Source organism: Zonotrichia leucophrys, chromosome 6, assembly GCF_028769735.1.
Source record: "Zonotrichia leucophrys gambelii isolate GWCS_2022_RI chromosome 6, RI_Zleu_2.0, whole genome shotgun sequence".
In the NCBI taxonomy this organism is placed as follows: Eukaryota; Metazoa; Chordata; class Aves; order Passeriformes; family Passerellidae; genus Zonotrichia; species Zonotrichia leucophrys.
The window spans coordinates 8,271,018-8,289,219 of record NC_088176.1 but is presented as its reverse complement, the minus strand read 5'-3'; the positions used below and the strand labels follow the sequence as shown (position 1 = coordinate 8,289,219).

General features: G+C 37.7%; 1 protein-coding gene across 1 annotated transcript in view; it reads left to right on the top strand.

Moving 5' to 3' along the window:
* The first annotated feature begins 22 nt into the window (after positions 1-22).
* The window catches only part of NHLRC2 (NHL repeat containing 2), a 30,745-nt gene continuing 12,565 nt past the window's right edge, over positions 23-18,202 (top strand). The window contains exons 1-5 of the mRNA XM_064716663.1: positions 23-300; positions 2,155-2,307; positions 4,498-4,953; positions 7,257-7,378; positions 8,449-8,578. Coding sequence (XP_064572733.1) covers positions 138-300; positions 2,155-2,307; positions 4,498-4,953; positions 7,257-7,378; positions 8,449-8,578 — 1,024 coding nt within the window. The 5' untranslated portion in view covers positions 23-137. The remainder of the gene's footprint in view (positions 301-2,154; positions 2,308-4,497; positions 4,954-7,256; positions 7,379-8,448; positions 8,579-18,202) is intronic.

Genomic DNA, 18,202 nt, shown 5'->3' with positions numbered 1-18,202 from the left:
GACAGACGAGTTATTACGTGTCTGTACTTTGTGCTTAACTTGATTCTTGAGTCGCGGTTTTCCGCGCCGGAGCCGCGGGCGGTGCCGAATGTGCGGCGGTGAAGCGCCAGGCCGGTAAACAGCGCCCGGGTGCGGCGATGGCGGCGGGCGGGCTGGCGGGGCTCCTGCCCGCCCAGACACAGCTCGAGTACGCGCTGCTCGACGCCGACACCGCCCAGGAGAAGGAGAACCTGGTCTACCAGTACCTGAAGAAAATGGACAGCCGCGAGCGGGACCTGACGGTGCCCGAGCTCGGCGGAGGTGGGTGGCGCGGCCCGGGCGGGGCCGGGGGGCTCTCCCCGTGTGGGCTTTGCCTGGAGCTGCCGCTGCCTCCGAGGCCGGGCAGGGCCGGCCCCGGGAGCCGCTGGTTAAATGACACCTGAAATACAGGAGATGGCACTCCTGGGAGCGCCAGGAGCGAAGGGCAAGGCGAAAGAACCCCTTTAAACATCCTCTTCGTGGTACTGGCTGGAAAAAACACGTTTTGTAAAGGCGCTCTTCTAAATCTGTTCCCATCTGTGCTGTGAATTTCTATCTGTCGCCTGTGGTCACAGTGAGAACCTTGCTAACTCTCCCTGCGTTCTGTGAGCTCTCTTGGTTTCCCGGGGCATCCCTGAGGATGTTCCCCAGCTCTCTCTCCATGACTTAGCCTTAGCGCTTGCCAATTTTCATGCCCCGGGTAATACAAACTGTGCTGGAGATGTCATTCTTCGGTGGTTTGCCCCTCTCACACATTTCTGTCTCTCCTTGTGGCAAGGAGGAAATCCAAATGTAAGATCTTGCAGGTCCTGCTCAGGGTCTTTGTAACCTTTGAGAGGCTCCCTGCAGCTGTGGGAGCTCACACCACGCTGCAAGGCAGCTCAGGAGGTGAGCTTCAGGGTTAAAATCACACATATCATGGGAATGAATTACAGATTTTAACCTGGTGAGCAAAAAGGAACGCTCTCTCCGTCTAAATTTGGGGCCCTAAATTGAATTTTAGCTTTTGGCATTAGTGTTGTTTCAGTGTTCTCTCAAGGCTTAGTGTCTCCTCTAAAAAGAACTCAAATAAGTAGCCCGTATCTATGAAAGGTACTTTAATTTTAGTGAAAAGGGGAGCAGCAAGTGAACAGCAAAGCTCCCACACTGTGGGAGTAATGCATATACTTGAAATATTCTTATTATTCTCACCAAAGCTAATCGTGTGTGCATCCATTTATGTTTATAAATATATAGAGATAGAGAACAGTCCTCCTCTTAGTGAAACACAAAACAAGCCTCCTGCTGACTTGAGTAGGAATAGCTTCTGGAGCTGTAAGAGTTTATTTTCTGAAGCTGTCAAAGTGAAAGTTCAAAAACCAGTTAGCTTTGCATTTTATCATAACTGTCTTTTCCTTTTATAATTTTCAGAAAAGCTAAGAGATAGTACTGGCAGACCACATTCTAGATATTTATTCCTTATCTTGATACCTGTAATGGGATCAGAGGAGGAAAGAATGTTTTCCTGTCTCATGTCAAGTGTTTAAAGTAAATGACCAGGAGTACTGTTGTGTGAATTCTGAAAAAGTTGTATTTCTTCCCATGTGATGGAATTAATTGATACCTTTGAAAATCAAGATCAAAGTTATAAGCACAAGAATATTCCAGTGATCTCTGAAATCAGTTCTTTACAGAACTGTTGGAAAAAATCATTAAGAGTTTAACACGTTTAAACTATTAGTAACTTTTATGTGAGTTTTAAATAATTGCTTGTTACCCAAATGGCATTGTTGGGGGTTGAATAATGTAGATCATTTTTTAAAATGTATGAGTTTTTTTCTGAGGCTTACATGTTCTTTCAATTAAAAAGTGTCTATATAAAGTTACAAACTACATTTTCATGTGACAGTGAATCTTATTGATAATATTTTCATTTATTAATTATGAAGAATTGCGGAACATAAGGATGAGTTGCATAAATAAAAGACCTTTTGTTTGCTTTTCTACCTGCATAAAAAGGGATGCCAAACTCTTTTTTTTCTTTCTTTTTTTGTTTTTAATTTTGTGTTTAGGTTAAAAGTACCAGGAACATTGTGTGGTGTTGGTGCCTTTCCCTACCCTTCCCCTAACTGTCTGTCACTGTTCTCTGAATTCCAGATCTGCAATGGTTAAACACTGAAGGTCCTATTTCTCTTCACAAAGACCTTTGTGGAAAAGTTGTGGTGTTGGATTTCTTCACTTACTGCTGCATCAATTGCCTGCACCTGCTGCCTGACCTCCATGCCTTAGAGCACCAGTACTCTGATAAAGGTAAAAGTGCTTTGGCTGGCTCAGAACAGAATTTCCTGGCACTGTTGCAGGCTGAGGAGCTGAGTCACTTTGTTGCTGGTTACTAAACTGCTGGCAGTATTTCAGGGGTGTCTAAAAATGTCTTCTAATCTTTTTAAGTAGCCTAAAAAAGGTGACTGTGTGTACTTCCATCACATTTTTAAATGGGTTAAATAAAGTGTCTGTGTAGTTAGGCAAACAGGATGTGTGCTTAAAGCCCAAATCTGATGCCTCTATAAATAAGGTGACTCTCAAAAAGCTACTCAAGAATGTGAAATACAGGCTCAAAGAAAGGTAACTTTCTTTCCTTCACTCAGGAACCAGCTCTGAGAAGAATATAGTGAAGGTGGTAGAGTGGATATAGACAGGTGGTAGAATAGGATGTAGATCACTTTTTTTTTTTCCATTGGAACTGGAATAACAAAATATGTAAGCTTAATGTAGAATTATTTTGGTATTGGCATCATGTTGTATACCATTAATAGTCCTTTATTCTAGAGAGGGAATTATGGTCTTTTAAGTCACATCTGAAATGAGATCAGTCTCTCACTCTGACTGAATAAAAATGAAGGGTAATTTCTGTTTGGAATGCAGTGTCTTGTCATGATGGCTTGTCAGAGATAAGCTGGAGTCTTACACAGAGTGTGTCAGCTGCTCACTTATCTGGGATATTTTAATTGGCTGAACAGGGAGATGAAGAACAGAGTTACCTTCAGTTCTTAAATATTGTATTAAATACAATATATATGTAGTAAATAACGTTATAATGTTTGATTCTCCATTGCTGTTTCTGATTTGTTCAAATGCCCTTACGTGGAACTGTTGAAACTTCAGCTGGGTGATCACCAGAGAGAAGTTTAAGCACAGGAGGCTGTAATGTTAGGGTGATCCTAAATCATTATAAATGTTACAGCACATGTGCCATGGCTCTATTGTCTGGAAGTTCAGCAGATCTGTTTCAAAGTGAAGACTGCTTTCCATAGGATTGAATGTCTCTCAGCATCTTTATCTGATATGCTCTCACTGCTATCTTCACTGGTGCTATTTCTGTATTTCAAGTGGCATTCAGAAAGTTATTTTAAACCCCAGTGCATATTCAGTTCATGTTATCAGCAGTCCAGAAATTACTTCTATAAGAGGAAGTACTTTTTAATATTCAGAAATAGCTTGGCATAAATCCAGTGTTGTGCTCTGCTATAATCCTTCAAAGAAAGTGTTTTAAATGGAGTGTATATTGTTATTTCTGAGCATTGCATCCATCATTTCCACAGCAGTGTTCCTCATGAGGGGATGTTGTACCTTACTTGTGCTGTTCAGGTGCTGACTATAGAATTGTCTTTCTAGCTTTAATGATGTTTTTGAAGGACAGATACAAGCACTGGTGCTGATCCCTACACAGTTAAAATATTTGACCTGCTTTTTAGATTTCAGCAGATTGCACAGCTTCAGCTGTCTGATACTGCAACATTCTGTTCCAATAGAGTTGATAAGACTCTATCAGTTATAGTGAATTTTTAATTTTTCATTGTGAAATTGTTATATTAAGCCTACCTTGTTTGTAATGAGTGTTGTTTGTCTTTTTGTCATAGTTGTCAGTGCTGCCATTTTTATTTGAAATACAGAATACTGTATTGATTTTGGAGGCCTATTCATTATATCTTTAACTATCCAGAAGCAGATATGTCCAGGTAATTCTGGAATTCCAAGATTTGGTGTTATTTTTGTGGCTTCTAGTTAACTGTGAAGAAGAATTTTCTAAAACATTCTGGTTGTAGACAGGAATCAGAAGACAAAGAGGTGTCCTAAGTATCTTAAAAAAACCCCAAAGTATCAGTTGAACAGCTACAACTTACCCACAATTATTTTGAAAGTATTTTCTAGCTTATATATAGAGGGTCAAGAACTGAAAACAATTCACATCAGCCAGCTGGGGAGATAATGGTCCTAAAATCTGGTGGTTTTACCTAATATTTATTTCTGAATTTCAGTATTTTCTGTATAGAACTATCTATATTCCTTATAATGTAATTGCTTTCTGTTTGTTCAAATCCTCTCTCCTTCTGGGAAGTGGTCAGTCAGATTATGAGAGAACTGTTAATTTTTTCTTTTTCTTTTTTTTTTGTATTATTATTCAAATGCATTTCAATGGCACAACTTCATTTTTCTTTGCAGACGGTCTTGTTATTGTTGGTGTCCATTCAGCGAAATTCCCAAATGAAAAAGTCCTGGATAACATTAAAAGTGCTGTTCTGAGGTACAATATTGTCCACCCTGTAGTAAATGATGCAGATGCAACGCTGTGGCACGAGCTGGAAGTGTCCTGCTGGCCAACCCTGGTCATTCTTGGGCCTCGTGGGAATATGCTGTTCTCTCTTGTTGGAGAGGGACACAGAGAGAAATTGTTCTTATTTACTTCTATAACACTGAAATTCTACAAGGAAAGAGGACAAATCAAAGACAACAGCATTGGAATAAAGCTGTACAGAGACTCCCTCCCACCTTCTCCTCTGCTGTTTCCTGGCAAAGTGGCTGTAGATGATTCAGGAGGGAGGTTGGTCATAGCAGACACTGGGCACCACAGGATTTTGGTTACTCGGAAAAATGGACAAATTCTGCACACTATTGGAGGTAAGGACATATCTGTAAGTTTATTATAGCAATTTCAGTTTAGGAGTAGAGGCTGTTTGCTGATTCTTTTCCTACAGGGCATGGCAGTTTGTAAGCATTGCCAGAATTTTGTTTTGTACTAAAATCACTTTTACTCGATTTGGGGGGATGTGGTGTAAGGCCATCAATGGGAGACTGTTAATGCAATTGTCAGAGATGCCTAATTGTTTTTCATTGCTTCATTGACTAAAGTTCATGTTTTCATGTGATGTCCAAAATGAATTACAGAAATGCACTTTGTATTCCTGTGAAGGAGTTGCAGATGGTTTTAGGTGTGAAGGATATACATCTGCATCAAGCAGCAAGGCAGAGAAATGACCAGAGACTGGAATGCCTCCCCTTCCAATAGAAGGGAATTTTGAGTTGTGGTGGTGGTGTGAAAAGAGGTTTTTCATGTGTATTTTTTGTTTGGTTATTGAGTTTTTTCAATGGAAGAACATTCCTATATAGGATTTCCTCTGGTTTCAAAAGCAGAGGAGAATAGCTAAGAACAGTGGCATTCCAGTAGGTAAACAGGCACCTAATAATGCAGTTGCCTTAGTACATATAAAAAGACCTTCTCATCAAATCTGAGATGATAATGTATAACTAAGTTATGAAAATAGTGAAAATATTTTAAATTTAGTTACATTTGTTACAGATTTTATATAAGTTACATCTCAGCTCTAGAAAACTAACATCCAGTTGCTTTTGTGAAGTAACAATGTTCTTTACAATGCAAATGAAGACAATTTGCACACACTTTGTATGCTTTACTGTTTCACAAATGAAATTGTTCTTTTTTTAAACCTGTTAAAATGGCAGTTACATCTTAGTGCAGCAAGGATGTAACTGTTAGGACAACCAAAATAGACAGATTTAGGAAGCAGTTGAGTCCTCAGATTATTGAAAACAATGGTTTGTTTATGTCTCAGAATCAGGACTTGTGTGCTGATGTGTCCTGTATTACTTAGTCTGGAATTGACTAATGCCTGCCCCAGGGCAGGATCCTACAAATCCCATAAAATGCTCTTCTGTTTAAAGAAAGGAGGAAAAATTCTCTTGCTATTTGAAGTAACACTGCAATGTCTAGACAGGCTATTTATCCAAGTCAACCTGATTTATCATTAAGGCATTATCCTAAATACCTTTCTCCTGTAGGATGTGCAAACAGAATTTCTTACAATGAATATGAGAGAATTTCTGCTTGATATGTGAGAAGTCTCTGCCTACAAGCTACCTTTTAGTGTTCTGGGGCAGTCATTAAGCAGGAATTCAGGAGTGTCCTAAGCTCCAGACTGGTACCTTCCTTCCTGTGGCATTGAGTGCTGTTCCCTTCCCTGGGAATGTGCACCCTCACACTCAAAGGGGAGCTGCTGGAATCTGACAGGAATCTGACACAGCAGTGCTTCAGTCCTGTGTGTCTGATAAGGTCTGAATTGATTTCTGACAGGAGGTTGTAAAAGTTTGTGTGTTTCAGTGACTCAGTGAAATGATTCAGTGGGCAGAAAATAATGTAATGAAGTTGATAAAGCAGTAATAAATGTGGGCATGCACAAAGGTTGAAATTGTTATTTGCATCATAAATCATGGTACACATGTAACTCATACCTAAATGTCCTCTGCTGACACATCCTGCTGATGCACTTTAACTGCTGCCTCCTGAAGTACAGTGCCTACCTTCAGGCTGTGTTCCTTTCTATTTCCTGGCTGTTGTATGCAGAACAATGCCACTCCATCATTCTTAGTGTTCTTTTGTGTAATTAGTTCCATAGCATCTTTTCCCTAATTAGTTTTCTTAATGAGAAAATGTTGCTAATCAAATATTAGTTTCATTTGTGATTACACCAAAATCTAAACCAATGATATGGAGTTGAGCTTTGAAAATCTTTTTTCCTGTTGGCTTGCTTTGATGTAGTCAAGAATAAAAAAAAACCAAAAACCTGTTGTTTTTTATTTCTGTCTTCCATTGTTGTTGTTGTTTTTTAGTGCAATTTAAAGCCCTATTAGGACTCCTCTAGAACACTCCTCTAAAGACTTCTCTTTAAAATATGAGCTTAAAAAAGCAGAGTTCAGAGCTTAATAGCACCAGGCTATTTTGATTACATAGCACAGTGACTAAAATGAGACTACACCAAATAGTAATAATATAAAATGTATAAGTTGCTGCTGTGAAAGCAGCTCCTGGAGTATGTAATTCTCCTAGAGGTTTAAATGTGTGCACTTTATTTTTAAAGTGACTTTTTTCAAAAATTACTTTTGAGTTTGCTGTGTTTTATTTATAGGTCCAAACAGTGGAAGGAGAGATGGAGGATTTTCAGAGGCAGCTTTCAACTCACCACAAGGAATTGCTATAAAAAACAATGTTATTTATGTAGCTGATACAGAAAATCACCTAATTAGAAAGGTAAATTTTCCATAAGGAAATTCAAAGTTTAAAAGGTGAAAATTTACACCACATGAATTACTCTCCAAATAACATAAGAAAGAAAATTTGGTCCACTATCTTATAACGAAATGCTTTCTGCTGGGTTTTTTTTAAGGGCTACATATATTTTTGTGCTTCCTTTCAAATGCAGATGAGGTGGTTTATTCCTTAGAGCATAACAGGGTTTTGCTTTTAGTTTGGTTTTTTTTCCTAGTCACTCTTACTTTCCTGTTTTGAGAAACTTCTATTCTTAGTACTGGAAGCAAAAACTGGTTTTGTTTCACTTCCAGTAGTATCAGATTCTTATCTACAGTTATTGTAGTGCTGTGGTGCAGTGAATATCCAAACTTCCCTTGGCTCTCAAATGCAGGTAAGTGCCCAGAACTGGCTGCAAGTGTTTTCTTTCTGATGAAACACTTGCAAAGTTTTAGCATGTAGGAATTGGATCTTACATTAGATTAGGTTAAATTTAGGATAATTAGAAGGTAAATTTGGTGATGCCATATAATATTGCCTTATTATTTAAAGTGTTGTGTGCATCTCAAAAAATCTTGGTCTTGGGTCCTCACCAATGTCCCATTTGTGATCAGAGGAGGTGCACCCTTAATGCATCTGAGATGCCTTTGTACAGATTATTTTATATGGAGATGGGTAATACTGTTACAGTATGTGAGTTATGTCCTATTCTTATATGAACTTAAAATTTAAAAACCATATCCATTGTTTATTTAAGTATTTATCCAGAAATTTGTGATGATTTCTTCTACAGCTGTTGAGCAAATGCTGACAGAGCAGTGTTAATTTTTGTTGCACATGGAATAGAATTCCATTTATGTGTTTTTTTCATGCTTCCTGCTGCTTCTCCACCTCCATACTCCCTGTCCATCAGCAAGCATTGTGGTAAAATTAATTATTTCCCTGAAAAAACCCAAACAAATCCCTGATATTTGTTAGGATTTCTCTGATTTTGACATCTATCTCAAATTGTCTGTAACTTTGGTCAAGTTAATTTCATACCTTCATTTAATGTGTCATTTTGCTTCACACAGATTGACCTGGAGTTGCAGGTGGTGACCACTGTAGCAGGCATTGGGGTACAAGGTGTTGATAAGGAAGGTGGAGCAAAAGGAGAAGAGCAGCCCATCAGCTCTCCGTGGGATGTGACCTTTGGAAGTTCAAGTACTGTATCAGTTGAGCTTTAACATCTCAGATTTACACATGTGACTGTTTACTAAATGTTTTCCTGTTTTAGTATTAATTTGAGACAGAAGATGTAAAGATTTACTGTAAAACTCAGTCTAAAACACAATAGTTTCTATGGAAAGTGGTAACTGCAATTCTGCTTTGGATCCTGAAATGTTACTTGATGGAAGAAAAATTCTTTTGTGTCAAGTTATGTAGTTACTGGATCCAAACACAGAAGGAAATAATGATGCTTTTGTTAGGCCAGTGCCTTAAGCCAGGATCACTTCAGAAGCAGGTACATTTTACAGGAAGTGAGTGTTGTCTAAAAGTTCCTTTCCTTGACTACACAGACATGTCCGACCACTTGTAAATATTTGAGTTTAGGAAGTAAAAATAATTTTATTGAGGACCTCTGTTTATTCCTGTTTAGGTAACATAAAATCATTAGGCTCAAGATCACTGTAGAGTCAGTCAGACAGGAGAGGAATCCCTTAGCACAAACCATGCAAGCATCAGGAGGTAAAATAAATCTTTGCATAATAGGATGCAAGAACCAACTTCTGAGGACTTAAGTAGCTTTCTTTCCCAATTCACTTAACACACACCTGAGCCTGGCATTTCATAGCTGCCATGTTTTCAGTGTTACTGACTGGGAGTTGAAGCTCAGTTTTCTCATGTTTCCATTTCAGTCTAATTTAGAAGTTGCAGATGCCAGTTTATGAACAATGACAGAACAATGCTTTGATGTGGCGTAAAACCCTTAGGTTGGTATTTCAGACATGAAAATTTGACTTTCAGTATTGGAATTTCTTTTATCTGCAGAAGAATGGGGTGGGGAAGGAGCATGATTTATATCTAATGTCTTGATATTAGAGGTGCTTTGCAGGTTTAGTAACATTTTGCTGACGTGGAAGCATTTGTTAAAATCTTGTGTCAGTTATGGGGGAGGAAAATACACTGAAGTGTGAGGGAACCTAGAATCACAGAATGGTTTGGGTTAGAGGGGACTTAAAAGACCATTTTTCCTGCCTTTTTGTGATCAGCAGGGACATCTTCCATTAGACCAGGTTGCTCAAAGTCTCATCCAGTCTGGTCTTGCACAATTCCAGGGACAAGGCATCCACAGCTTTCCTGGGCAACCAGTGCCAATTCCTCACCATCCTCCCAGTCAAGAATTTCTTCCTAATTTCTAATGTAAATCTGCCCTCTGTCAGTTTGAAGCCATTTCCCCTTGTCCTATCACTGCATGCCCTTATCAAAAGTCCCTCTGCAGTTCTTGTTTGGCCCCTTTATGTACTGGAAGGTGCTCTAAGGTCTCCTCAGAGTCTTTTCCAGGCTGAACAGCTCAACTCTTTCAGCCTGTCTCCATAGCAGAGGGGTTGCTCCAGCTCTCAAATCATCCTTGTGGCCTCCTCTGGCCTTGGTCCAGCAGGTTCATGAAGCTGCTTCAGAAATGCTCATAGGGTAGAGTCTTCTGGTACAAATACATTGTCAGTATAGACAGAGTACAACCTGCAGCCTTGTGTACTTGAGCAACTGGGATGTGTTTCCAGATTTAATACTTCTATTAACATGTCTTGTACAACAAAAAAGCACCTTTTTTCAAAGGTCTGGTCAGCAGCCTTACAGTCTGTGTTAAGCATATGGAATCCTACTTGGAAGGGCAAGGAGAAGCACCTGAAAGAGACTCTCACTAGATGTGGGCTGCTGCTAATGCAGGCATGAGTTTTACTGAATTTTGTACAATCTGATTTTCCTTTTGTGAACCAGGAGACTTGTGTGGCTGGATGGTGTCATTTTCAAGAGCTCTTGAACCAGAAAGCTGATCCCTGTGGGATGTTATTGCAGAGCTGTTTCACAGATCAGCAGAGGGGACTAATAACTGATCAGTGCTTCTGAAACTTGAGCTGGTTAACAGAACTATTCAAAGTATCCTATAATTTTACTTTTAATTTTTCATGATGCTGTCTTCTGCTTCTGTTAATAGTTAAATATATGATGATATTTTTTTTTAGTTTTGAGAGCTCTGCTTGTTAAATGTTAATTGATATGATAATTGTTATCAACATGAACATAGTATTTACTGAGTTAGTCACCTGTAGAGGATTAGTCATTTGTACTGTTCAACACTGCTGAATTTTAATGAGCATTTGCATAGAAATCAGATCTGAATGCACTTTATTCAGACCTATGCAGTTTTTTTCATATTCAATTAAAACCTACTAGTCAGCATGCTATTTAGATTGCCACAAATATAATATAAGCTGTCAGTTAAGCAGAGATTAAATCAATTAAAATTCTTTTTTCTTTTTGAGACGGTAATAAGCCTAATAGATAAAACAGGGGAAAATATACATTACTGTAATAGTAGTAAATCAATAAATTCTAAAATTCTTTAGAAAATTACAACTGGAGAGAATTGTAAAAATGCAGAGTTATATTGAATGGAATGTTAACAGGAATCTGTCTCAGAGCATGAGGAACCAGGGCTGCAGTGCCTGTCTAGCAAGCTTTTTTACTGTCATAAGCTGCAGTGACTTATTAAAGTTTGTTACCAGACATCAAAGCAGTTTGTCAGAAATGCAGAAGGCTTTGCCAAGGTTGCATTGGCAAGCATAGAGTGCATTTGTGCCTCTCAGAGTGCTGTCCTACAAGCTTGTACCCTGCTATCAGAACATTAAAACTGGTCTGCCAGTGTCTGTTTAGGCACTTGGATGGATGAAGTAATTTATGAGAGTTTCAAAAATTACTCTTGTTTGCACCCACACAGCAGTGTCCTTTTTTTTTAACATATGCTTATATCTTTCTGTGCAAGTTGTAGGAGTTAACATGCACTTCAACAAATGTAGGTTCATTATTACAAATTTTAAACGTTTGATTTTTGTGTTAACTGCTGTGGCATGTGGGAAATAACACACCTTCCCATTTTCCTTAGTTCTATGCATCTTAAACTACAGTTTCAAAAGATAGATTTATAGTTGTTTATTTAAATATGGACTCTATAGTTTTTAAATGAGTGATACTTCTGGGAGTTTTCTTTTCAGTGTCCAAAGCTGTTCTATCCAGAACATGAAAAGGAGAAAAAAGAAGTTGAAATGTTTAAGCAAGTTATATACTAAACTAGATAGTATTAAACAGCTTATGCTGACTTTCTTCAAAGTCTCCAAGGGGAAAGATGGCAATCTTTTAAGAGAAAGGTTTTTCCTCTATCACTGACAGTTCTTGAGTTTACTCCTATATACAGCTTAGAGTGTGTATTGGCCAACTGAAAAAATTATTTTTTCTTTAAAACCTTAGTATGTAGGTGGCTGAGAAATGGAAAATACTGAGAAAAACTTTGAGGAGGTGGGTAAGTTAATATTCAGAACTGATGCTATGTAGCATTCTTTTAAGTATCCACATAGTATTTTCCTAAGCAGGCTTTTGTTGCCCTGTTCTGTACAGATGCTGAAATCTGAGACAGAGATGAAGTGAGTGTGAAACCCCATTTAAACCAAATTTGGCACAAATGTCTCCTTTTGAGGCAGGGGAGTTAATGGAGACAAAACAGATGGTAGGATTCACAGTGTATTCTTCCTTGTCATCTTTTTTATTTCTTTAGTTGTGGCCACTGAGCTTGTGTTTTACCCTCCTGTTAAAATTCTTGAATGAACTCCATGGATTAAATTCTGGCTTTGCTGAGGTTGGTGCTGAAATTTGCATTGATATAGATTGTGTGGGAAGTAGAAGGGGAGGGACAGCAGCTTAAAAATACATTACAAAATTACTGAGTGTTTTTTTAGCTTTCTCTGTTGCGCCCTTCTATTTTTATTTAGTGGGTGTTGAAAGCAAGTGATACTTTAATGCACAGTTGATTTGAGCATGAAATGTTCTTGATAGCTGCATTCTTGCTGGAAGGAGCAGGACAATGACCTGTGCTTGGTGACATAACCATGTGTTTCACATTCCAAAACCTGGTCTTAAACTGCATGATTGGAATCTATTTATAGAAACTCCCCAAGTACAGTATTGACCATGCTTTCAGTAAATTTATTGGAATTTTTTACATCATTTTAAGTATTATGTAGATAGGATTTAAATGAAAGTACGGTACCTTATCATACTGGTGCAATTTTTATAGCCCTTAAAAGGCAAAAGTATGTAAGACATTTTTCATCCTTCTCTGTGTTTCTGCTAGAGGGTTGTTTGGTACCACTGCATTCCAGAGCAAACACTTTTTTTTCTCCCTGTATTACTCATGGTGATTCTTTCATAATGTTAAAAAAAAATTAAAAATCACTTAAGCAGTAAGCAATTAGCATTTCCTGCTTGAGCTCAGATCATACATGAAGTGTTTGTGTCTGAACTGTCTGTATCTTGCAGTGATGTTTTCTTCTACATGTCACCATTTTTCCTTCTAATCTGGTCTCATTCTGTCATTGAGGCTGTGGCTGTCACTGTCCTGTGGAAGGAATTTTCCTGGGTAATAGCTGAAAATAAAAGAGCTGCTTTTGCTATCATCAGGCTTCAATTTGGAATCATTTCCTGGACAAAGCAAAGCTAGAATTCTTCCAAAGATATGTTGTGTATGTGATATGACTTCATGATGCAGCAATGTGGATTTACTTTGAATGCAAAAGGCCTGCTCATCTCTTTAGCAGTTTCCTGTGCAAAGTACAAGCTCAAAGATTTCCCATTTGGCTTTGCCATTATACAAGTTCAGTTCCACAGAAAATCATGGTAAGAGACATCACTGACACAAAACTGCATTGTCTTAATTTTCTTGTTGAACTAGATCCTAAATTACTTGTAAATAGCCATTATTTTTTATTTTAGATTCCTGGAATTTCAAACTGGATCCTAAACTACTTGTAAATAGCCATTATTTTTTTTATTTTAGATTCTTGGAATTTCAAAGAAAAAGTAACGTCATTAAAGAGAGAGGTGAAGTAAAGTGAAGGTTTTATTCCTGTGTAAGAACTGTTTTAGGTGAAAAAGTCTTTAGAGAAATAAGAAATTAGGAAGTTACAGGTCAGAATTGCAGTGAAGCAGGACCTTACCCAGTCTTATTTTGAGTTTATGAGTATTGCTGAATAGTAATAGTAACAAAATTAATTAGTATTTTGCATGTTCATTAGATAAACAACATAAGAAATGAGGTACTTATGTCAATATTTTGGTATCAACATGCCTGTGACATACAGAGGCTGAAGTCTTGATGTAAGGATATAATGGGAGTAGTGACTGAATATTCAACAGTAATCTAACTCAATTTAGTTTGACAGACTATTTTTCCAAGTTGTACTTCTCTTTGTCTTGACAAAATGCATAATGACAGTGATTACTTTCTGCAGTAGAAAAGAAGCAGTTGGATTAGCAGAGTTCTTAGAATTGTTTCGAATCCATGACTGGAAACTGCCTTCTGTAAAAAGTGTTGTATTTGTACATGGAGTGATGGATCTCATTCTCTTTGTTCCACAGTCTGTAGTCTGATTCTATTAATTAAATCTATGTTCACAATAAGGAAGCTTAAACTCCAAATCAGATTTCTAGAGAATACTTGGCATATCAGTTCTTAATTTCAGATGCAGAACTGCTCAAAATACACTTCTTAGCAAGTCTTAGAGAGGCTTTGCCAGGCGTGCTGGGGTCAAAAGAAACATTTTTTAGCTGTTACCATTTGAGGCTGGAAATGCTTTTGAATATGAAATGCAGGTGTTGGAAGTAGAGGGAGACTGTGGTGCTGAGGTACCCTCAAGTGTGTGTGTTTGCTGTGCTTCATTAGGAGTGAGTAAAACACTTAACCAGACTTAACTCCTTCTGTAGTTACAATGATGTGTCCCAACACTAAATAATCCAAATTATTCTTTCATGTTTGGAAATACTATCTCTTCTGCTTGGGTGTTTTTGAAATATTTACTGCTGTTACAGTTAGACCTGAGTTAGAAAACTTGGGAAAGAAATAAAAAAGTACTTCATTACAGTCATAATTTCTAGCTCCCTATTATCTCCACTGTATGAAACCCCCTTGGTATCTAAATCCAAGGATTTCCCTTAATGAGAGGGAAGGTATGTTAATTAAGGAGGAAAATTCCAGAAGCATTTTGTTGCATAAAGAGTCGTGCCATTGGCATGATGCAACACTATGTGAAAGAGTGCCAGGTAGCAAAAAAAAAAGGAATAAAATTGATTTTTAGTCATCCAGAAAGGGTTGTGTGTACTTGTAAAAGTCCAGGCTTCACTGATAAAGCATTCCTTTGGAGCTTGGCTGTTTGTGTCTCACTGACAAACACTGATTCTCTATCCTTCTGTCACATTTGCATTTAATTTGCTGAACTTCCACTGACTGAAGAGCAGGTGAGATGTGCATTCCCTGTGCATGTGCCTATCTGTGAGCTGCAGGGTGTGTTGTGTAGCCCCTTTTGCTCCTTGAGAATTTGCAGAGGATGATTATACCAACAGACTTCTTCCTTGGTTCTTTTTATTTCTTCAAAGATAAAATTAGTAGACAGGAATAATATTTTCAGACTTTGGTCTATTTAGAAAATGTCAGTGGTGCCAGCCACAAAATGTAACTTTGATTCCCAGGCTTTTATTTCCCAGACTGGAAGTAAGCATGCAGTGCCAGATAGAGAGGCTGAAAGTGTGGGTAGTCCTGGGAATGGAATCCCTTCAAACAGATACTGCTCATGCCTGGTGCCAAACAAAGTAATTTCTGTGCATCAGATTGACTCACCAGTAATGGTCAGCAGTGTTCTGAGTGTTTGAAGATGTGCCTGTGTACAGACAGCACTGGGAGCTCTTCACACAGACACAGCAGAGGCACTGAGGAGCTGCAGCACTGAGCAGTGACTGAGGCTTCATCTCCTGGGGAGTGTTTGTGCACTCAGAGCTGTGGGTCACTGTTACTGAATGTTTGTAGCACAAGGATCTCCCATTTGCAAGCCATACCTCCCTTGGCTACAGGCACAGCTCAGATAAAGCACATACCCTAATAAGGAGAAACTGCATTTTTAAAACAGCTCAAGATGAGTTGGAATGTGGTGCTTAATTGAATAAATGTAAGAGAATTGCTTTTTTCTCTCGTGTTGTTTTATAATAAATTCTTTAAAAATAAATACTTTCCATTCATGGATGATAAGGAATTATTATAATGATGGCATTACCATAATTTTAGCATTCTGGCTCTCCCTGGCCCCATTCTCCTCTGAGAACTGTACAAGGATAAAAGTGGTGATGTCCTCAAACTGAAAGAAAAAGTTTTTCTGCCTTTTGTGTCAGAACATAAAGCATTAAACCATGAGAGGGCTGTTGTGTGATAAAATACCTTAGCTGTGTAGCATTAGTTTTAATTTTCTAGGTTTGTGTAATTTTTTTTAATCAAAGCTCTAACATATTTTTCACAATTTCCCAAAGAGCCTGTGCTGTTTCCATGCTTGCATCCATTCTCTTTGTTCTAACATCCATTCAGTAGAAAATATTTCTGTTAAAATTTATGACAGTTATGGAGCTCTGACTTATTTTTACTGCCTTATTCTCTAGTTGAAGAAGAGATCTTCTCTCAATCAATCTTACATATCCAGTAAAATTCAAATTTAATATTGATACACTTTTCTCAGATTTCATTTGTTTTGCTGGGTACAGAATTAGAGTAAGGAGCCTTTTCAATTTTTCAACATCTAGCTGTCACAGGAGAGTTTTCAATCTGTGGTGTTAGAGAACTGGATAGATGAATGGAACAGATTTTTCAACAGCACTCAGTTCAAGGCTTACTCCTTCATTTAATTGGTGGATAAAGTGAATATTAAATAATTAACAGAACTTTCTGAGATAACTCAGAATGTATTGCATAACATAGCAAGATAAAAAAGCTCACTTTCTGAATAGACCAGTGATTTTAACAGTTTTTATTCTGTGGTACTTAGAATAGTAACATCTGAATGTGCAAGATATGCATAATAGGAATAGAAAATCCTGAATCTGAGCAGTTCCTATATAGGAAGGAGTAAAATGATTTCATAATCTCTTTTCTCAATATAAATCTCTTAGAAATGAGATCTAATCAAAAACTTATGGGGACAGGGAGGTGTTGTTTTTGTTTTTTATACTGGAGTGTTTTTGGCATTGTTGGAACTTTGGTAGCATTTCTGGTAATTTATAAAATGTGTGTTTTGCAACTCAATTTGCAAACCTTTTTGGATCCAGAAAAAGCTTTTAGGCACTTTGCAAGTTTGACTTTCATTTTTGGAGCTCTAGTTTATGTAAAAGCATAGACCCACAGGGAGGTGCAGGAAAGAGTCACCAGAGTTACTTTGAAAGCAGTCTTGGGAACTTGTATATTTATCCAAGAAACAGAAAATGGTGAAGAAAAACTCTGTTAAAATCATTTCAGCACTGTTCCAAAGAGAGCTCTCAGTTTAAAGAAATGAATTCTGGAGAAAGAAGGATGCCATTTTTCCCCTCTTGTGGTTTGTAGTGTAGAAAAGATTTAGAATTAGAAGAAGAATGGCAGGATCTCAGTTGGAGGAATGGTGGTAATTTCATTTTTTGGACGAACTTGTCAGATTTAAAATGCTTGCAGGCATTTTGCATAACATTGCTTTTATTTTGAAACTCCAAGCTATTTTGGCTGAGTGGGGGATTATCCATGAGATTGTTTTCAGGAACAGCTCTGAGATGCACAGTGCTTTACAAGTTCATGTGAATGCAAAACAATTGGAAGGTATTTTTCTGTTAAGTGACTGGTGGTTATTCCAATACCAATATGTTTATTTAGAAAAACTGTGTTGATGTTGTCTATAACTACATGAGACAGTGTTAAAAAGATAATACTGTCTTCATTTTAATGCAGTTTTTGAATGTCAACTTTCTGTTCCTTAAGATTTTCAGGACAGACTAAGATAAGTAAATTTCTTTTGGTTTTGGGTTGTTGGGAGTTTTTTCATTGTCTTCCACAACCTGCCTTGATGCATTTCTTACTGCTGTACTGTGATTACATTTGAAGCTATAGAGTACAAATATGTTCTTCAAGTTCCACTTGTATAATTTTCTTTGTGAAGTCTTATCTGGGCAAGATTTGTGTAGTTGTAGATTTGGATTGCTGAATAGTAGTTTATACTTCAAGTTGAAAATAAATAGATGCTTGACACATGCTTGAATACTTCTTGATCAGAAGGTCACTGTCTGCATCTTGCATTTGTGACACCACATTTACATGTGCTGAGGGAGAGCAACTTGGAGATTGGTTAGTTACTTAGGGGGAAATTAGGAAATGCCCAGGTCACATTTACTGTTTGAATAAACTGCAGTTGGTGCTCTCCAGGGTAAGCATCAGTTACCCTTAGCTTAAAACATGATGTCCTTTGTGTATAATTGTACATGATACACATGTTGTCATTTGTGTAATATGTACAATGGTACTGCCACAATTATTTCTTTCAAAACTTGTTAACAGCTCCCTGAGGTTTTTTGGGAGTATCTTATTTTGTCACTGGTGTAGTAAAAAAAAAAAAACCTCAAGATTGTATCCCCCAAAACCATGCTTAGCAAAGATAGGTACTTGTTTGGCTGGTATGAATCAAAAATAGCATGTGAAACAGAATAGTAGAATGTTGCAAAGAGCAAATGTCACTTGAAACA